Source organism: Vanellus vanellus (genome assembly GCF_965231255.1).
Source record: "Vanellus vanellus genome assembly, chromosome: 8".
NCBI lineage: Eukaryota > Metazoa > Chordata > Aves > Charadriiformes > Charadriidae > Vanellus > Vanellus vanellus.
In genome coordinates, this window is record NC_138913.1 from 2,542,306 (window position 1) to 2,564,703 (window position 22,398).

The window sequence follows — 22,398 nt, forward strand, 5'->3', positions numbered from 1 at the left end:
CTATTTCGAGTCAGCCCAACTTTAGCTGTAGCTGTCCTCAGAGCAGTTTATAATGGGTTAATTCAAAAATTTGTTCTCGGAACCCGCATTTCTCTGAGACTGTTTTTATATATATCCACGCTACTTTTTTCTAACATAACGTACCAAACGTATAAAACAGTGATAAATGGAAATCCATATTTAGAAGCTAAATGTGAACAAACTTGTAATTTTTTTAAGCAGTGGAGATCGTCGCTACCTTTGCTACCTTTCATTTGGGATTAGCACTTACCCTGTGATGCTCCAAAGGGTTCTCTTTCTCAGTTCAAGCAGCTCAAAGATTTGTAAGCCGAATTATTTTCAAAGAGCACATTAGGAAATACATGAGTTTGTAGAATAATGACGAGATGAAGATGTTGATGCAAAAGTCTCGATCGGCTCTTCTATTTATCAACACATTCAATTTTTGTGCAATTCTTATTGTGTTTCCCTGAAAGTGTAAATGTAACAGATGATATTCCTGGCTGCTAGTAAATAAACGGCTGGATGGTAATTTTTTTTTAGCCTTTAGTATGTATCTGGCTATAGTATTACCTATATTTTCTCTCTTATTAAAGAAGCCATGCAGAGTTTATGGCTGTGTGAGTTTAAGTTTTCAGTAATTTTCCCTTTTTAAAAGACCTGGGTTTGCTGATATTTTTCAAATTTTATTTACAACTCTCTATATTTCTGGTGGCTAGTTAATCCATTTTCTGTATCCGCATCCAGCACGAGGGCCATTTTCCTTGCTTCTTCTCAGTAATTTCCACTGAAATTAAGACATTATGTTTTACGGTCTTTTAAAGGAGCACTCGCTACGGCAATATGCAAAAATGATTTGAATGCCGACTGAAAATCACTGACACACGTTTGAGCTATTTGCCACAGACCCTCTGCCTTTGATTTTGTTCCGGTGAGCCATTGTCCCCGATTTCTCAAATTTTGATTTGGTAATATTCTAAAGGAAGATGCAGTTTTTCCCGACCACCCTTTCTGTAATGGTTCTCTGAAGATGCTGGGGAAACCCCCGTCTCTCTCGGAAGAAAAGCCTAGTTACGTGGAGTGTGTGGAAGGATTCAAGGTAGCAAATCCAAATGCTTTAATGACCATTTATGTCCTGGGTGATAGAGGAAAAGGATTTTCTGAATCCTATGCTTTTGAGCTATGGCACATGTCGAAGTGGCTGTTACGTGCAGGGACAATATGATGTGTTTTCCCCTTTGATCTCAATTTTGTATGAAAATTCAGTTGGACGAAAAGCATGTAGTGAAAATACTCTTTTGTATTTTAACAGAAAATTCTAACGTCGCATTAAGTTGTTTAGCAGCTTTATAGCTGTGACTTTATAGTTATGCCAACAATTTTGTCTTCCCTCTCTGGGCTCTGAATTTTAATGATTGGGCCATATCGTTCCCTTTTGTTATCTTTCCTTCCCAATTTTGCTAACTCGGCAGTCTTGGAGGAGTGGGAATGAACAGGGCTGTCTGTACAGCTTGGGAAAGCTTTCCAGACCTTTCTGTCAAGGTACGGATATTTTTTTCCTGGCCGTGGCTGGGAGAGCCTTCTCCCACAAACAGACACCGCTTGATTATCTCTTCCGTGGGGTGTATGTGTCGCTAGTTAAGCCGAACTTTTCACTTCATCATTAGTCATATTCTTCCTGTGGCCTTTACATACATTAAAGGGAAAAATGGCTTTTCCAGCTCCTCTTCTATTTTTTGGGCTAATGATTGCCCTTTCCTAGTTAGTCTGTTGCTGATGCCGGCTTCTTTTTGTGCGTGGGGAAGTCCCAAAAGCATCGGTGTGTTTGATGGACAGATATCGCTATTATTCTCTGCTTTACGTGATTTTTCTCCGCTTAGAATTCATGTATATCGGGCTTTGATAATTGCATAGGTCTGATGGCATTTAAGATCAAAATGTTTGTTATGCTCCGTTCTGTTTCAGCGCTGCAATGGAACGTTGCTGTAATTTGCATTGAACCGTAGCTCGTACGTGTTGATGGGAGGTCTGTAGAAAGTATAAAATTCTTAGGAAACCGAGTATGAACTGTTTCTTGAGCTTAAAATGTTTTCTGTTCCTGTTTGGGCTATTTATCTAATGTAAGAGGATACCGGAGATTTTGTAATAAAAAAAATATTTCTGCTTATTAGTATCCATAGTTCTCTACTGTGCTTCTTGGAGACGGTGAACAGCCTGATGATTCCTCAGATATTTTTTTCTCTCTTTTCTCTCCCCAATTTCATCTTCCATAGTAGTAGTGTAAAACCGCTATGTCAATATAATATAAATTTCATGTATTTCGTTTTTTAGCTGCCGACCACTTTCCTACAGCCAGTACAGCATCTGGGTAGTAGTAAAATTCTCCTTTCTCCATTGTATGTAATAGAAAGAGAGTTCCGGGCAGGAAGCAAGCTGGGAAAATCTTATTTGTTTGTAAAGTGAACAGAATCAGTACCATCTCTTACTCCGTCCCTTTTCCCAATTTATACATTTCCACAGTTTCTCAAACGTTCAGGGTTTTTGGAAAAAGTAGATCTATATTAGGATCTATATTAGGTCAGGACACTGGTCCGACCATAGCCTGTATCGGAGTGTATTACTGATGATTCTATCAGAGAAGAAACACCAAATTAGACATAAATATCATTTTAACATCCAATCATTTAAGCTGATTTATGTCTGAGAATGTAGGGACTTAATTCAAATAATGCTGGATATGCTTATTATGTTTCTATGTTATTAATTCATATTATGAATTCTTCTCTGGGATTATTTTTTTTAATGTGAAAAATTGTTCCTCTGTCAATTTGGAATTTGCCACCCTCAAATTCATTCTGTTTGCCTGGCTTATGTAAGAAAAAGACGACAATTACAAGTTCTAATTCTTCTTTGTTGGGTTTTTATTATACTGTATGCTCCTGTGAGGTATTCTCTAATACAAATAAGTTCTTTATTTTCAGTTTCTTTAGTAATTATTTGTTCTTTTTATCTTTTCCATTATTTGATCGAACCCCATTGAAAAGATGGCCGGGGTTAGGGTTCTTTGTCGCTCTTTCCCTGTTGAGATAGATTTACTAGAATTGGGATGTACAGTATCTCGGGTGAAGGCAGGCGACTGAATTACAGAATATACTAAAATGAAATTATCTATCCCCTTTGTTTAATTTTTGTCATTTCTTCCTCGTCTTTTCTCATTACTGATATACATTGAGGTCTCCTTTTAGCTGTCCACAATGCTGCTAAACTGCGTTTCTTTTTTTCCGGAATTGCCACTGCTCTTTGAGACCGCAGTGGGGTAGATGAGAAGTTCTCCCCAACGTGCATTACTCTCTATTTATCAGCCTTACATTTTATCCCGTTCTGTGCTGCTCTTATCACTTGATCTGGTTAAGCCTGTCAGTCTCTCGTACCCCTAAATACTGTATTTTCCTCTAAATGTGATGGAATGCCATCACTCAGCATCTTTCCCAGATCCCTACTGAAGCTGGAAGACCAGTCTGCGTTTTGATACAGGATAAGTAGAAATGGCTAATACCTGTGAGAAGTGATCTATGGGTGTTTTGTGCCTTGATTACTTCTTTTCTTTTCTTATACAGGACTTTAATTAGCTTTTGGCACTCCAAGGGAAACGTCAGCTTGTCTTTCCAAGCTACTGTATCCCTGTGTTTGAGGAGATTGAGTGGACTCATGGATGTGGTTGGGTTTTCGGTGAAGACACCGTTCACACAGAACACTAGCACGATGGCTTTTCCTTTTGCTCTGCACACAGCCTCTCCCTCACCTGTAGGAACTCCATCCATCTAGTAGCAGGGCTGCTGCCTTCCTCCCTGCAAGCCAATTCTCCTCTCCATCCCAGCTAACCACAACCTCCTCTTACGCATTGCTCCGCTGGACTCCATCTGCTTCTACAGCCTCAGGCCACTGAGCCCCAGACATCCCAACCCAACGTCCCCTCCCATACACACAGTCACGGAGTGCTTTGGGTTGGAGGGGACCTGAAAGCTCATCCCGTTCTCCGGTGCTCTGCCAGCCCACCGTGGCTGCTGCTGTTAGCCGCTGCCTACCGCCTGCAATTTGGAGTCTGAAACAATTTAGGATTTGCAGGTAGGACGACTGCATTACCACACACATCCTGAATCGCAGGAAGAGTTGATTAGCTTCAATATCGTTAATTTTTTTTTTTTTTCCCGTACAATCCTCTGGTTTTGAGTGAAAAGCCAGCCTGAGAAGAATGTACAAACAGAATCCCTTGATAAAGCCTCTGGAAGAGCCGTGGCTGCAGCGATGCTGGGGAATTTCTCTTATGTTCTCAGCCTTGCCAACTTTTCTTTGTCTGGAATTCATTGCAGACGACACTTGCTTTAGGTTTCTGACCCACTTAGGAAGTATTCCCGGTAGTTTTGGATACCCTCTCTTCAGACAACCAGGGAACTTATGTTTTGTTCTTTTTTTCTTGTTACACTTTTTCTTAACCTTTTTCTGAGCTCCTTAGGCACTGGGGAAGGGTAGAAGAATGTCCCCAGGAAACTGATGAGAGGCTGGAGTTAAAACGGGAAGATGGATTTGTTCTTTCAAAAACATATATAAGGTTACTTAATTAGTGTTTATTTGCTGAGTCCTTTGGGTATTGTTTTGATTTGGTTTTTTAAACTGGAATTTTACTGTATACATTTGCATCAGGAGCAGTTTGAACCTGGGGAAATGACATCTTGCCGAGGAAATCGGCATTTGACACAACTGCAATCCATATTCTGTTTTCTGTTGCAACGTGTGGTTGTGCTCATATCATCCCCCAAATGTGAGCGGGAACATATTATAGTGCCAATGTTATAATGGCATTTGGCGATGAATTGTCTTCAGGAAGAAACCTGGACAGAAACCTTTTCTTCAGGGGCAGGAGGACGAGTAACATTAAGTGGAAAATCTTTTTAAATTCCGAACTTGACTATTTTTGTCAAACAAATTTGATGTCCTACCTCCCGTCTGCAAGTAGAACGTTGAATTATAATTTCAGGCAGCGTGTGCATCTGAGACAGGGAAGGAAGGTCGGTGTTTGCCGTGGGAAGCATGGCAGCGGGGGCCGGCACTCAGCTCTGCGAGCAGAGGTGTAGAGGGTCTGACGACTGCTATTTTTGTCTTTATCAAATGCAAAGATAAAACGTTTGTGTAAAAAAGAAAAAAAAAAAAAAAAAAAACCAACACAAAAATTGATGACTATCGCAGTAAGGTTTGTTAGGCTTTTACAGAGATGTTACCGGAGAGAAAAGTCCCGTAGTTAAATTACACACAACCAATGTCATTAGTGATGAGTAGGAGGAATTGAACGTGTCCGGTTTTAGCAGAAACAATAACATCGGTTACATTCTATATGAAACTTTCATATTCATAAAAACAAGGTAAGAGTGCATTGCAGCTCGAAATATTTCGGCATCGTTAACTGCTTGACTCCTGTGACAATGTAATGTTTTCCAGTACTGATGAGAGCCACATGCACTGCGTAACAATATTCACAGTCATTAGATCAAATGGAATTTTTGACTCTCTTTTTAAGCTTAATCGTTCCCCAAATTTTTCCTCAATTTTCTCAAGTTTATTTTCCCTATAATATTGTTTTCTCAGTCAACAATTTTTAATATGCGTCAAAGTAGCAGGAAGAGTTTTAAAAATAAGTGCTAGTAGCTGAATTGAAGTGTTTGTTTCAAACCTATTAATTATGTTGGTAACATTTAAAAGCTGAATCCCCCTTGAAGTTGGGTATTTCGAAAGCTAAACGTTACACTGATGGTATGTCTGAAGCTGTCCATCAAGCACATCTCTTGCTCCCTGTAGCTACTAGTGGCAAGCAACTTGTGTGGTTTTTTTTTAACACAATAAGCACCAAATTTAAAGTTACGAGACACTGGTTTTAGTGTCGTTTTAATAAAAACCATACTATTTTTGAAAGCAGTAGCGGTGTAATGCCATAGACATACTGCAAAGAAGTACAAGTTAAGAAGGACGTGCCTCATCTTCCTAAACCAGCTTGCATTAAACATTGAATACATACAATCGAATTTGTGTGTGAGATATTAATAGCAATTATGAATCGCATGGATATTTCTTTTTTACGGTATCCTGTAGAATACCATCGTTTCCTAAAGCATAATTCCAGTGTGTTACCAGCCACTTTTTGACACAGGTAAAATTTGTCGTTGGGGATGCTTGACTCGCCTGGTGCCATTCTGCGGTGCGCCTGCTGGGGAATTCCTTTCCTGCTTTTACACTTAATTGTCACTTTCATTGGTTGGTCCTATAAATACTTGGTACTATTTATTTTTTTACACGGCTTTGAATTCTTTTCCTTCTGCGTTATCCTTAAGACCTTAAGGAAAGCAGGAGGGTTTATTTTGCAACTTGTGCTAGACATCACCCTGATGATGTTTCCTACACCAATCATTTCACCGTGTTTAAGTTTCCTGAGGGCCTTTCTGAATTTTGTCATTTAATGGTCTTCTAAATCAATACTAACCTCCAGTAGTCAGTCTTTCTCACACATTGCTAACGGCTTGTTTGGGGGTCTAATTGTGATTTTCAGATGAATTCATCTTTGTCCATTTTCTCTGAGCGTTGGCCTCATCCACCGGTTGGACAAATGCGTTCGGGAGCCGAGGTAGTAACCTTTCTGTAAGAACACTTCATCCATTCGTTGTTCAGGGCATATCGATTGATAATAGAGAAGCATCTGTACCAAGTTCTCCTGTGGGTATACCGACATCCACCAAGCAACTGGGTACCAGTTGGCGCTAGAGCTGCGTGCAGGCAAGGGGGAAGACGCGAAGCAACTGCCCTTGAACTTTCCAATGGGATATTGCTGAGTAAAAGAAGAATTTTAGTCTAGCCTACCACATTCATACCTAGAGGAGAGGAGTGGGAAAAGGCATTTTGAACTGTGTGGAGCGTTTCAGAGCAGGGGCAGCAGTTGTGTCAGTATTGGCAGAGCTTCACGGTTAGCACTGGGGGTGTCACTCAGTGCTCTCCCTTCTCCTCCACCTACAGCCTGGTTTGATATTTGCTCTTTCAGGGCGTTATTGTTGGTGCGGTGGTGCTAGATGTTGCCACTGTAGGCTTTGAATATGGAAATAACATCAGTGAAATGATATCAGTGAAACACGATAGCTTGTGGAAGCTCCATACCCGGAGGTGTTCAAGGCCAGGTTGGACGGGGCTGGGAGCAACCTGGGCTGGGGGGAGGTGTCCCTGCCCAGGGCAGGGGGGTGGAATGAGATGATCTTCAAGGTCCCTTCAACCTAAACCATTCTGTGATTCTGTGATCTCTTTCTCCAGTCTGTAGTGCTGACCAGACCATTCCATGGCCAAAAAGATGACATCCCTTTATTAGAGAGATCCAGGCATTTTTGCCAAATATCTAACCTGATAACTGCTGTATGAATAGAAAATCATCTCTCTTGACGCAATCAGGCCCATAGCACTTGAGACATACTTGAATCGTACAGAAGAAAGCCGCTTTATAAACACGTGGGCTGGTGCTGCTGCCCGCCTTGGGCAGCCCATAGGAGTGAGTGGCAGCACTGGGGGAGGTTCTGGGGATGCAGGGATGCACTGGGGCCCAGACCAGGGAGGGGGAGTCGGTTAAGTTAATCCAACACTTTGTTACAGGATGGACAAAATGAATGTAGGGAATTGATTTAACGTACTGTAAGCGTTACTGGATGCCAGAACCCCACTTGGGGGGGGGGGGGGGGGGTGTTGCACAAAGATTTGGACTGTTGATGTAAAGATGTAAGCACAGGTAGTATTTTTACACCAAACCCTTTTCCTTCTCTGCTAAGTTGTACTGCAATATTTTGCCATACTAGAGTAACCCCAGAGGTTTTTTTTTTTTTCTTTCTTTTATATTTAAAGTTGTCGTAGGAATGGAAAAACCACAAACCCAAGTACGGCTTTTCTGAAACTTAGTAAGTTGGGCAAGTTTGTTCTGGAAGGAAAGCAGATCCTTTCCTTCCTCTCCTTTCTTTCCTCCAGTGACGTATTTTATATACCAAACCATATTGTAATAATTAGTTCGTTGCAAGAGGAAGAAATTTGAAGATATTTTTACAATAAATTTCAAGATTTTTTGCTGCCACCAGGATTAGCGGTCAACACTGATGCCTGCGTTGGTACAGTAGTTGTAATAATAAATTTTGCCCGGTAATTTTGGGTTTATGCAAACAGCTAGCAAAATTCTAACCTACAAAATATTAGACCTCTATACGACTGAAATGTGGATCTCCATTTAAATTTCCTTTTTCAGGAATTAATCTGTGGATTAATATAACATCTTTCCTATTGTGTGCTAATGAAAGCAGCACTCTGTAAATCCTTGCCGTAGTAATTGACTTCTTCTTTGCTATCAGTTACCCTCTCTTAATAGGTGTAGACCTAATGTAAAACAAAGGATTAATAAATAAATAAAAAGAAAGAAACCCCAAAAAGCAGAAATGGTTTTATCATTAGTTAGTAGAAGAATGTGCGTGTTCTGCATACGGCGTTACAGATATTCAATCTAGAAACTTTCTAAGCTCTCACTCAAATTGCGTCAGTGCATTTTTCAGACTACAGGGCCGCTTTATGTAGATTTTATTTTACAGTAATACAACATCAATCGTGCTGTAGTCTGGGGTATCGCACACAACACAGTCTGAGTTGTCTTTGGTTGAAAGAGATTTTGAGAAAAGCTAATTCTCTTGCCCTGCAGAGCATCATCGGTTGGGACATTCACAGTGAAGAGCTTTGCCCAATTACCTTGATTAATGTTTGTATGGCTAATGGGGCGAAACTGGGAGGGTGCAAACTTCGCCTGGCTATCAGAAAAAAACGTTCCAGTAGCAGCATCTGCCTAGAAAAGTTTTCAAAGCTGAACAGTGACACCAAAAATCTCTGTCATGTTTTGGTTTTAGTGCAGAGCAGAAGGCTCCCAAACTTTCCAGATGCTTACAGAAATAATCAACTTCTGAACTCCGTGACAAATGTGGTTTGTGTATAAATTTAACTGTGAAAACGTTTGAGTGGCTTCAAAATTAGAGGGATGGCAAGAACATTGGACACAGTAAAACATCACTTGGAATAATTAGCATAGTGGGGACACAGCCAACAATGTGTTCCTCAACCCAAGAGATGTGAAGAAATACCTTAAGGAGAGGAAAAAAATCAAAACAGATAACAGAAGAAGTGTGAAAAACTCGCCATATTAATCATATTAAACCCAGATTTTGAGTATGCTTGTGGAGCCGTGTATTTCTGTGTAATGGGGTCACCGAGGAGCCGGGGAGGATTTGCGGTTGGAGGACTGAGAAGGGAGCTGGAGGTGGGCGTCAGTCTGGCCGGGGCTGTGGGTGCCCAGGTTGGTCAGGGTGCCGCAGCGCGACCTCATTGGCGTTGTATTTTCTGACAATTTCTGGTAGTTTCTAACTCAAACAGGATAGTACTGATTCCAGTCTGGAAGTTTCTTTGGGTGGCGCGTAGCACTGAGTGGCTCGAGGAGGTGAGAGCTCAGTGCTGGTGGGGGCAGCGCCGCGGGCGGTACCGTGCGTGTTGACGGGCAGTTATCAAGACTTACAAATCTTCTCTTTTCAGACCCCTGCTGAACAGGCCAAAGCCAGATTACAGCTGGTTCTCGAGGCAGCTGGTAAGTGTTGCTATTTTATTACAGTTATATTCTTCAAAAATGTTTTTGACTTCTGTAATATCAGAAAAATGAGACCTATGAAGGCAGTAATTTCATCCTTTTTTGTTTGGCGAATGCTGAGTCCCTTGCTCCGTAGCTCACTTCAGTTTCTGGTTAGGATCAAGCTGGTGTGCTTCATCATTAGCACTTAGTAAAGCCCTTTAAGGAGATCAAAAAAAGGAACTGTTGTTTGCTGTTGAGAACCAGCACTCACTTCACGTGTTTGTCCTCTTGCCGTTGCTGCTGAGGCTTTACTCTGTGCTCGCAAAAATTAGCTTTTGTTTCTTTACTTTTTCGCACTGAGCTGAAGTAGCGCGGGTATATATTTACATACGTAGCAAGCTTTCCAAATGCTCAGGCCAAGAGGCCGATCTACATCTCTGCAGAGTGAAACATTCCTATTTAGTCTCGCACTAGTAAGGAGGAAGGCGAGATACAGATCTTGGTAACTACTTTTAATTTTGGAACCTTTAATTTAAATAAAAATTGGAGTAATCCTGTAGTTTTTATGCCAGGTTTAAAACTTTAAAGCAAATGTTGTCCTATTGTGCCAAAGACGAGAATATCGTTCCTGTTATCCTGCCTTTTTGGCAAATGTTGTATCGAAGTCCTCATTAAAGCTCCGAAACGTGGTTGTTCCCAAATGGACAAGAGGTCCACTGCTTTGGATTATTTTCCCTAATCTAAGTGTTCCGTACGCAGCTTTGACGTGTCTTCTCGGGTTTTTCGCCCGTGGAAGTTGCTGTGGATTTGACCTGTGGTGTAACTCAGCCCGAGGTCCGTTCTGCTCCGTGTGCCCCCGGGGGTCGCGTGTCCTCGCGGTGGCACTCGCCCCTCGCTGCCTGGGAGGCAGAGGGGTTTCTCCTCTCTTCACCCAGGCTCCAAACGGTTCTGTGCAAGAGCTACGTGTATTTTGATGCAATTCAAAACAAAAAAAAACAACTCAAGAAGCTTGCACTGTGGTAGGATTGTGGTAATTATAATAAATTGAGAAATGAATAACGATCCTTTTATAGAACATGACTGGATGTTCTTTAGGTGCTTGTATTTGTCTTCATATTATTAAAATAATGCCTTAATGCTCTAAAGTGGTAGTCTGTACTGAGGTTTGTAATCCTAATTTCTACATCTTATTTTAATTTTCACATTAAAACTTTGGCGCTTGGTCACTCAAAAAGGAAAGCTTTCAGTATTTCATATGCATTATAATAAATACATATTTTTCTTTAGTTCAGTTTTCATCTCCGGTATATGTATTTTTTACTTATAAACAGCGGTTTCCAAGAAATACCTTTATTTATTTATTTTTTTTTTCCCCTTATGGAAACCACCTGTTTTAAGGAATACCCATCTTCTCACGTTGCTGATATTTTTTTCAAAAATGCATCTAGCCTTTTGTATTGTGTAGCTTCAAACGCATTCATTGTTCTCCATAACTTTTAATAAATCTTTGAAGCATATGATTATAAAATACACCTAAAAAAGCACAATTTGTGTATGCCGCTCACATCTATCACACCTCCTTTTTTAATTTAACACCCGGGAAAGGCAGCAAAGATACCTGTGGGTTGTATATCATCATGACCTGGTCCCAAAAATTTCCAAAAACATATAGAAGGTCAATGACACTGTTAAATATTCACCATTGAAGTCTGAAACTTAGTAAAAGCTGCAAGCTGTTCATAAATAACTCAAGAGAGTTAATCTGTTTGTTTCTCTTACCATCCAAAATATGGAAAGAAATTCTGTCCTGGCTTTATTTAAGTCTTGGTAATCTCGGGCATTTATGAGATCATCCCTCCACCTTTGTCCCCCAGTCCTGTATTCAGTCAATTAAATCGAATTTTTATTAATCTGGTGTAAGAGGAGTGTTGGAAATGTTAATAATATTGCTTCAATATCTTTTCGTGTGTTTGCTCATTGCAAAATCAGCACTTTTTTTCACCTTTAAGTTTAACAAAATAAGAAATCTACGTTAGACGTTAGTGAGCAGCTTCTCCAGGAGTTCACAATCAACAGGTTGATTTTTTTTGTTGCTGTTGTAGCGTGATGCTGTATGATTTAATTTAATATAATGCAAACTTCAGTCTGTACTTTAGTAGTGATGAATGAAGCTGCTGTTTGCGGATGTAGCGCTCGGTACAGGATCCATCCCAAACTTGTGTATTAACTGGTAGAGTATCTGTCTGCACACGTGAGGCGAATTGCTCCAATCCAGTGTATTATCTACATTTTCATGGTTGTTAACGACACTGTACTACTCCTCCGTGGTTTGGACAAACAAAACAGCCTTACCTCTGGGACCGCTCGGAGTTACCAGGTGTTGGGGAGGCGTTTGGGAAGGTCCCGTCGTGGTTCCTCTCTGTCACATGCTGTTACGGTGCCGGTTCCATTCCCCTTGCCCTGCCGTTTCCGTGCCGTTAATATCCCGTCTCCCACGATAATCTAATGTTTCCTTACATTGTCTGGATTCAAATATATTTGCTCATTTCAGTCTGAAGTTTTCTTTATCTTGCTAGGCTTTGAAAGAATTAACCTAGAGAAATTTCCCTTTGCTTACTTCGCAATTTTTTTTGTTCTTAATATACTGGAAATGCCTTTGGAGAAACTTAACCCAAATATAGCGAACAGTGCCAAACTCTGTAAGGGGACAACATGTATTAAATGTCAATGTGCGTAAACCGAAGCTAGTTTGTGTGTAGATACCCGTGTTTGCTGTAAGAGCAGCCTGACTTCAAATTCAAGCTGACGGTGGGTTTTGAAGTTGGCTGACTGCCTTTCCCAGCCGTACGTTTATCTAACGCTTGACTTTATAATTTGCTATTCACCATCATGTCGTGATGTTTCAAATTTGGTTTCTTTATTTTACTATCTAAATTCCCCCAATATTTAGCCCCATCAAACGGTCTAAATTCCAATGTATCCGTGGTCAGTGCCGTAGATTGAAGCACTGTGTTGGAAAAGGGAAGAGAGATTGGGACAAAAGTGCATTGTGTATACATGGAAGAATTGAATGTGTGCGCTATTGGACGTTCATTTTGAGACAAGAAATTGCCTGTAAGTAATGATACAACTGTGCAACACGTCCCTGCTGAACTGGAAACGTTAATTTTTCACATTTGTCTGTGCTGGAAATGGTATTAGAATGTAGCTTTAATGACTGATACTGACTCATTGAACATAGATAAGGAGCAGTGACCGGTTAACCGGCACTGTGCTGGGAACGCTGCCTGCCCTCTCCTCCAGCCTGTGTGTGCACGAGAAGAGTCATGCCACCTCAGCTTGCTCAAGAGCAGTTCCTTGTCGTTAACTGTTGCATTTGAAACTTCTCTGTGGCCCCCAACAGCAGAAGGCCCCGGAGCTGTTGGAGCGGGGCCAGAGGAGGCCCCGGAGATGCTGGGAGGGCTGGAGCCCCTCTGCTGGGAGGACAGGCTGGGAGAGGTGGGGGGGTCAGCCTGGAGAAGAGAAGGCTCCAGGGAGACCTCCGAGCCCCTTCCAGTGCCTAAAGGGGCTCCAGGAGAGCTGGGGAGGGACTCTGGGTCAGGGAGGGGAGCCGTGGGACCAGGGGGAATGGTTTGACACTGACAGAGGGGAGACTGAGGTGAGATATTGGGAAGAAAGTCTTGGCTGTGCAGGTGGTGAGAAGAAGAATATGGTTTTGAAAGTGCTTTCAGCATGTCAACCTTTTCAAGTCATGTTCTAGTGCAATGGCCATAGTTTAAAAAAGTTAATTATATATTATTGTGTTCCCTTCACTCTTCACCACTTTCTTCATCGCCAGAGATGCTTGATTTTAGGGGAGGTAGGTCCAATGGCCAACTGCTCAGCTGTGGCCTCGGCAGGAACTGTAGGTGTTTAGTATCTTGGGAAAAATCTCCTTTTTAATCTCACTTAGATATTAACTTAGGAAACGGCAACTGATTTCTCTGAAAGCCAGAAGATAGCAAACAGTAAGTCAGACTATTTTAATTGGATTTTTTTTTTTTTTTTTTTTTGCCTATGCATTTTGGGAATTGTGATTTCTGGTCTCATGTTGTGGCAGAGCTGGTAAAATGCAAAACATTCCCCTGTATTTGTGAGGGGAGGAGGGGAAGATGGCCTTTTCCATACTCACGTAATACAGTGCTGTGAAGAAGTTTTGTCTCCAAGTCCTTGACTCATGCTGACTTTGCTATGCGCTTCGACAAATTATTTTTTTCTTTCTTTGTGTAGATTAACGTCAGTACCTTTGTTCTCATTACGCAGGGCAAAACTTGAAGATACCGAAGCACTCCGCTTTAATTTTTAAGGCAACTGATTTTTGACTTATAAAACCTGTGATTCGGTCGAAGTTGTTGGTCTCTGCTATAAATTTATATTTGGACGCCTTTATTTACTTACCCTTCTTAATATTGCGAAACAAGAAGGGCTTTTTGGCGTCCTCTAACAATATCGCAGCAACTTGCCACGTCTGAGCAGATGTTAAGCAGGCAATAGTTGAATGTTAATTTTGAGAGGGTGGTATGTTTAAGCCTATCTGAAGTATGTTGCATGTGGGCCTTCCAGACTTAGCTACAATGCTTTGTCCCTTGGGAGAGTTTTAAAGCTAAACCTCTTTCTTTTTGTCACTCTATATGGACTCTCTCAAGTCAGTATAAAGCAGATCATCCCTCGGCTAAAGCTCTTCAGCTTTTGTTATTGGGCTCTGTAGACCTGTAATTAGGCCTCCTGGCAGGCCTTGCAGGCCAGCTAATGGTCATATGGAGTTTCTGTGAGGCAGGCTGGCTTTGTGCAAATCCTTCGTCGGGATACGTTTATGGGTCACTTCCTACCAGGACGGGGCTTTGTGCCGCTGCCCCACGGGCGGAGAGCAGGTTCCCTTGACCATCGCCAGCTCAGTTCCCGGCGCACAATCTTCCCGGCTAATCCCCAGTGTAAACAGAGGATTTAGCTGAGCTTCTGTCACTTACAGTTGCCAAACCACTTGGGTGTCTGTGATTTCTTTCCCAGACTTCATTACCGAGAGAGGGAGAAGCGCAGAAGATTTGAGATGGGGTTTTGGCTTAAACGTTTGCTTGCTCCTATCGCTAATTTTAGGGAAAAAGTTTGCCCTGCGTCCAATCCTGCCTTGCTACAACCCGGAAGCTTTACAGAAAACCTCAAAACTTCAAAGGCGCCTAATGTGTGCCGTGAATTGCTGTATGGCACTCGTGTTTTCTCATAAAGCTTAAAATGTGGATGAATATCCCAAAATTCTCTCGATAAGAAGGAGCACGTGGGCATTTCGAACTGTCCGTCTGGCTGCCTCTACCAAAATAGTCTTTTCTATGGTGATAAGCCAAAATTTCTTACTCTCCATATAAAGACGATGACAAAAGGCAATTGATCTGGGTTTTCAAAGGTCTAGAGTTGAAATAAGCGACTGATCTATTTTTGGAATCTGCATTTCAATCTATCGCTGAAAGAGCATTCAAGAATGGAGCAGTTTTGTGCAAAGAATTTTTGACAGAGTTTATTTAAAGGAAACTTCAGAACTGAGCCGCTAATATGACGTTAGCAATATGCGGAAAAAAATTGATGAATACAAATCATAAGCATTTAGCATTTATCAGATCTGTTTGGCAGCAATTCTGGATATTGGATATTTAACTCATTATCTTTGAATTATACTATCAGATCGCTCCCTTTAATTTTGTACCATGCATCTTTATTACATTTTACATATTCCTTAAAGAGAAAATAATTGAATACAACCAGTATTTTGGCCTTAGCTGTTGTAAAAATGCAAGAGTTTTATAATATTCAGTGCACTTTTTTTAAAAAAAATTTACCTGTTACAACACATGTTATTGGAGAGAAAAATCCTAATTTGCACTCAGTGCCTGCTAAATAAATAGTCAAATATTCTCTACTTTCTGGTATCAAAACGGCTCATAACAGATGTGGCTGAAAGGACCACATACGTAGACTGTATGATTTTAGTCTGGTGGAACTAATAGGATCACTTGCTACTTCATAGATTCTTGCTTTTCTTTTACTTTAATAAAAACTGTTTAGTTAAAGAGGATGGCCTCTATTTTTGCTCTTTTCTAGCGATGCAAAGTCGTAAGGTGGGCAGGTGGCAACGAGTATGAAAAATTTCCTTTTGTTGGTGCTTATTTTTAAATGCCAACTTGACAAAATGGGTATGGATTTCTCATTTTGATTATGGCTTTCCTACTTTGGGGTTTGCTATTTGTGTTCTTTCCACTGAAAGCTCAACGGCCCTAGTTTGAATTTCTAATTATGCAAACAATTTTAGAGGGATGGATAACGTGTTGGTATATATGCACAAAGGATGAATTAATGCATATTTCACTTGTTTCATGGAAATTTAAAAATAGCTTTTAAAATTATGCTTTCCCCCAAAACTGAGAAAATCTGAACTTACAACAAGCTTAAAAGTTGCTGACTATTGAAAAAGAGATTGATGTAGTTACTATGTGGGTATGCTCGGTTTGATTTAATATAAAATTCTTATTTTATCAATTTCACTCAGTTGTTTTAAGTAGTGTCTATTGACATTTTGGATAATTGAATTTTACTTCTATTTCTATAAAAATCTCCATTCAGTGAGCAAAGAAGTCTTACTGAACTACCTTTTCTCCAGATGACAAACATGGATGTAGGCGCTAAACGTGTTTTTTAAAGGTGTTTTGTGCGGCATTTCTTGAACCCCAGGCTAAGGAGAATTTGAACGGGTAAGAATCTGTTCCTGGTGAAAACCAGCGCCGAACAAGCGAGACCAGGGTACGTGTGCCTGAGCGGAGGTGGGCGCGATGGCCGAGCGTCCCTCCTGCCCCAGCAGCTCCCCGGGGCCGGTGGCGATGCTGCAGGACAACCTCCCATCCTCCCGGGAGGCCGGCACAAGCCCAGGGACCCGGCCAGGGCATGGGAAGAGCTGCATCAAATCACTGCGTCTTTGAAATAGCTTGTCCCCGTCCCCGTCCCACCCCAGGTGGCTCGGTCACTTCTGCTGCTTCCGGCAAGCATTTGGAGGGGACAGCCTCCTGCTCCCGTACTCCGAGAGGGCTTTCAGGAACAGGATCAGGACCTTGGGTTTTGTTATGCTGCAGGTGACAAAATAGCACGTAGTAATTATTGAAGATTAAATTTGTATTGTGCTCTTTTACTGAGAACAAGCTATTAAAACCAAACAAAATAAAAAGAAGTGGACTAAAAGAAGTTTTAGGTTGGACCTCGTGAAGCTCCCCTTGCAAGGTTGTCCGGAGGAGGCCATCAATTTTCTTGTGTGCTCAGAAATAAATAAATTGTCATTCCCATTGCTGCTGTGGCTTCAACTACGAGCGCTAATTGCTTGTAGCCCCAAGAAATCGCCATTTTTGGTTTTTCTTCCTTAGTGCCTTTGTCATTTTAATACTCTCTCCATGTTGTCTCTTGACCTTATGGCTGAGGTTTGGTCAGGAGTAGAAGGTTTTGCTGTTTTGCCTCTCTCTAGTCCTCATGTGAGCGAGGGACGCCCAAAACTTGGGAGCGAGACTGAGAACTTGAGAGGGAAATGAAGAGGAAGGTGGGTGGAGGAAAAATTAAACCATTGTTCTGAAAATGTACACGTGGGGCATTGCTGTCGCCATACGCCCTTGATGACGAGGTTCAGGTTTTTTTCAAATACTAAGGTAATTATCTATTTATTTGCATGTGTTTAGCATTAAGAGTTGACTGGCACAGGGATGGCCACCCGCAGGCACAGGCGTAGCGCTTGGCACTGATGAAGAGCTGGGCTGGCAGTCCTGACTCACAGTTTGGTTAGACGCGGTGTGGACTGAATGGGAGGGCCTTTGTCATCGGGCAGTAGAGGGAATAGATGAATGCGCCAAACAGTCGGGTCGTCCGCTTGTGAACTGCAGAAACCTAATGCCACGAGATGGATCCCCCCATCTGCGGCCTTTCGAATTGACATGCAAACAGAGGTGACGTGCAAACATCCAATTAGCATGCCAAGAGATAATGATCAAGTGTCTTGGACTGCTACTTTTATGGCTACTCTTGAATGCCCGAGTAACGGCAGAGTACTGCTTTTATCCAGCCGTGTCTGTCCTGGGTGATGTGTTCTCCCACTGCTCTGAAAGAGAGAGTGGACGCACCGGTTATTGGTACCCCGAGTACCACATCTGAATTGTGTTCATCGGCCTAATGTCTTGTTTTGGCTGTCCTGCCAAACACTTAGAGCCAACTAAAGGAGGCTTTGGTAGGCAGTCGGGATATGCCGCTCCCGCTTCATTATTGGAGATGAACGGAAGAAACCACATCTGTGCTTTTCATTACCTCTTTTGTTTCCTTTGTGTCACTCCATGAACCCCAAAAGGGAAACGGAACTCCTTCAGAAGTACTTTTCTGCCGGAGTATCAAGCAGAAACTTAAGGAAGAACTTTAACACAGGAAGCTCATAGGGCATCTTATTCTTCTACACTGAATACGTATTTTCAGCAGTTTGATCTACAGTGAATTCTTTTTTTTTTTTTTTTTTTTTTCCCCTGGAGTTCCTAAAAAGAGCTGATACCACGGAATTCCTTTGGACATTGTTCAACAAAAAAATGTTATCATCTTGTTGTTATAGTCACAAATTATTGCTTGGAAGTGTTTATTAACAACAGCTTAAATCCAGCCTGTCACAGGCAGACGAGAACCTTGATTTCTCTTGCATCCAGATTTTGAAGAGAGGGCACCAGGTGCTTAAGGTAGTCCAAAAGTCTTCTGAATATCTTTTTATTCTCTTCCTTCTACAGGGTCACTATAAATAAAACTGCAGTTTCATCCACTAAAATGAATCAAAAAAAATCTGCATCTTTTCCCAAGAATTTTGTGTGCTCATTAGTATGTTTACATACCTGAATTTCCCATTCACAGACTTTTTGACCCAGCCTCATCCCCAGGTTTTTTAAGCTTTGTACTAGCAAGCTCACTACAGATCCAGGTGTTCTTTAGCAGTGAAAATGTTATTGATTTTTTTTTTTTTTTTGCCATATATTCCAGGAGTCTAGACACGAATAGAAGATTTAATTTTCAAGAATATGCTTTGCATAATATATAGACTAATGAAAGACTAGAGTTTGAAAAAATTGATGAATGGTCCCAGTCTCTGTTTTCATAAGTACGCTTTATGGTTTTTTTTCTTCACAAAACATTTGATGTCTGAAGGATTCAAGAAGCGATCTCGCTGTACGAAGAGGCAGTGTGGTGGTTCTGGCAGCGTCTACAAAACCGCAAACCCTGGTGGGAATTTTGACCTGTAGTGAGTCTGCACCAGTCCGTGAAGTTCCTTCTTGTTCCCTGCCTCAGTTGTCTCAAAGGTGAATAAACTGGAACGACGCTCGTGAAACGTCCCAAATCCCCCGAGCAGGCCGGGCAGTCCGATGTCTCTCTGCTGCCGTGGGACGTACGGAACGGTGGTGTAGCTCTCCATAACTCCAGGGAAAGGGTAGTTGGGCTCTCAGTGAGCTCATTGTTTCCCTAAGGACCCGGATGTTCATTCTTCCACCTGCAATCCTGTGCCTATACTCTACAGATTAGTTCACAGTCGGTGAACCGATTGGTGAAATGCTTAATTTTTTTGTTTTCATCTGCAGAGTTGTGCTCAGACAGTGTCACTGCGGCAGACGCACACCCTCAGTTTAGCGCGGTTTCTCACAGGTTTACGTAGTATGTGAACCTCCTGCTGTAGGTACATATTTGAAGATGGAAGATTTTATCCTATTCTTGTAAACTAGCTAATTTAGGAAGCTCATCTAATTATGGACTTAGTGAACCCAGTTTCTAGGTCAACTGCTGATTCCCACTCAGCAGATTTCTGTGTCAAAAACCATTTAGTTGACAGCGTTGGCAGAAAGAGCACGTTCGAACAAACGCCGAGTGATATAAGAATTAAGCAATTTTTAAAAAAAAAAATCAAGAAAATGTACGTTGGAATAAATTTACGGTAGCTAATTTTTATATTGTGTGTTTTATGAGAATTGCAGCTATTTTAAGACTGAATTTCAGAAAGATGCAGAAAGTATTTGAACTCACCTGGACAGTCGACACCGATGGGTTTCATATCCGTGCACAAGTGCTTATCCTGCTGGACGTTAAATACATTTCTTCATACAGTACTTGCTCCTAATTTGTTGGCAAAGCTACATAATCTCATTGGAGTACTAAAAAAAATACTACTTTCTGCATGCAAAGCCACAGCTATATAAAAAAAAGAGTCATTACCCCAAGTAATTATTTTGTAACGTATTAATGGTCTTGTCCTGACAGAGTATGTGATTTTGAAGTGCAGCTGTTTTGTGTCATTGGTGAGCAAAGCAAACACTCGATTAATCAATAATTACTTCAATAATTAATTCGACCTCATTTTCATGATTGCTGAAAAAATACAAAATTTTAATTAAACAAATTTAGGTAGAGAATGAAATGTGTTTGAAACAAAATAATTTGCTTTTGCAATTTATAATACCATTGTATTGGTATCTAAAAGCCATTTACTTAACGAACCTCTTTTAGGTTCTTACAAGAGATTAAAAAAAATGCTTTGAACCTTTTTTGTAGAATGTGTATTTTCTCTAGTTTAAGAAGCCAATGAGTAGGAGCTAATGTAGAGGTGCCATAATGTAAAACAGAGCCTATAAGTAGACTTTACAGTAACTTTATTAGTTGATGAACATTTATTGCCTTTAGAAATAATTCTGAAGCTTTTAGAATTTCTACTTTTTTGTTAGATTTTTATCTGAGACCTGTTTTTTGTGCTACCGAGAAACAAAAGTATCTCGGGCTTACATTATAACTAATGGGTTTTCAGTAATATTGTAGCATATGGTATACATGATTTTGATGCAAATATGTGTGCTAATTACGTGCAGATGAATCTTTCAGTCCTGCTATTGATCTTAAGTCAAAGACAATTTTTCAGTTAGCTTAAGTTTTGTATCAATTCATATTTAGCAACTTTGCCCAGTAATTTAATTATATGCTGTTTTGGCTGCAGAAACCATATGTGGCTGTGTGGCTGGTTTCTGTTTAAGCACGCCTTTTGGGAAATGCTGCCTCTTAATATCAGTAGCAAAATATTTATTTCTTATATTTTACCCGATCTGTTGCACCGTCTTCTCTGTATAGGTGACTGCTTTGGTCTGTGGTCTTAATTAAAGCGTTAGCCAGAATGTGCGCCCCGAAGATATCTTATGACAGTATACCCTGTAAATCGTTGGATCTTTACCACCCTTCAGTTTAGATTTTCTGCAAGTGAAACTGGAGAGCGTTTGGCTGGATTTTATGGCACGGATGCCCAGAAAAGGGCTTTAAAGTGCTCGATCTGCTCAGCAGCGCTGGCTCGGGCTGCGGGGCGTGAGTCGCGTCTTTAAATGTTTAGGGCCCCTCCGTCTGATTTCCAGATGCGAAGCGTGCCAGGAGCCCCCGCTCCGCTTGCTGAAGGGAGAACCGAGTGGAAAAGGGATAACATGTCCTTGCTCCGGCAGGTTTTCGAGTGCGGAGGTAATGACGGGAGGTCTTGCTCATCCTCCAGTTGGTGGGCGTCTCCGAGGCACCTGTAATTTAATAAATACTCCCTATCTACCAGTGGCATGTAGGTCACAGTGCCCTTTTGAGGTAGGGCAGCTGTTTTGGGGAGTTTCGGTGGCTTGCCAAGGGTCGGGGCAGTGATGGGGCAGGGATGTGCCCGTGTTCCAGAACTCGGTCCAGTGCCTGACCACGTCACCCTCATTTCCCCCTTAGCTCCAGACCGAGATTAGAAGTTGTAATTAGTAATTAGTGCCCTATCTGCTGTTATTTTTCAACTGGGAGAGAGCGTCGGGGTTGTCCAGAGATACGTGTTGCTATGTGTGAAGCAAAGGTACCTGAACTGCGGATACAGAATCAGTTATCGTTATCGTATTTAGGTATGTACTCACAGAAAAAAGGCAGATTTCTAAAGAAAGATGAATCTTTCTGCTCGTCGGTGCTACTGCATGAAATACTGTAAGTCTAAGAGCCAGGTATTGATGGAATTCATATTGACGCTGCACAGTGCAGCCCATTCTGTCTCAAAATCCCAACTGGAACAAAATGCCTTTACAGCCACCGGTCTTGCTTTAAGCGGCTTTGAGTCTCACCGGTGCCTGCTGCCTGCCAGCCAGACCTCCCGGGTGCTTCTCCGAGTTCGTCTTTAGAGGGTTTAGACAACTTGTTTGGTTTGCACGGGGCAGAGGAACCCAAAGGCATCTCCGCCGAGAGAGGGTCTTGCAGTTGTTGGAGGTCATCAGAGGAGATCCGCCTCTTATACCACTCCTCCGTGCTGCAAGGTGACAGTTAGGAGTGCTGCTGGAAAGTTTGTGTGCTTGGAAAGGTCTGCACGCTGTGGTTCAAACTGGGACACCAGCGCAGCCCCAAGGGCCCGGGGACTGGCCTGAGCTGGGGGAGCAGTTGTGTGAGAGCTTGGGATCATGAGGCAGAGGGAGCAGCACACTGGCTCACCCAGGGGGGTCAGCAGGAGCAGCAAGGTGAGATCCCATCATTAGGGGCAGGTGAGATCCCATCATTAGGGGCAGGTGAGATCCCATCATTAGGGGCAGGTGAGATCCCATCATTAGGGGCAGGTGAGATCCATCGTTACGAGCAGGTGAGATCCCATCATTAGGGGTGGGTGAGATCCATCG

At 41.8% G+C, this 22,398-nt stretch overlaps 1 protein-coding gene across 4 annotated transcripts in view; it reads left to right on the forward strand.

Moving 5' to 3' along the window:
• RSRC1 (arginine and serine rich coiled-coil 1) overlaps positions 1 to 22,398 on the forward strand; it is a 182,516-nt gene that overhangs the window by 87,682 nt on the left and 72,436 nt on the right. For all 4 annotated transcript variants that reach the window (XM_082487297.1, XM_082487300.1, XM_082487298.1 and 1 more), the window contains one exon: positions 9,637 to 9,688. In XM_082487297.1, the coding sequence (XP_082343423.1) occupies positions 9,637 to 9,688 (52 nt within the window). The remainder of the gene's footprint in view (positions 1 to 9,636; positions 9,689 to 22,398) is intronic.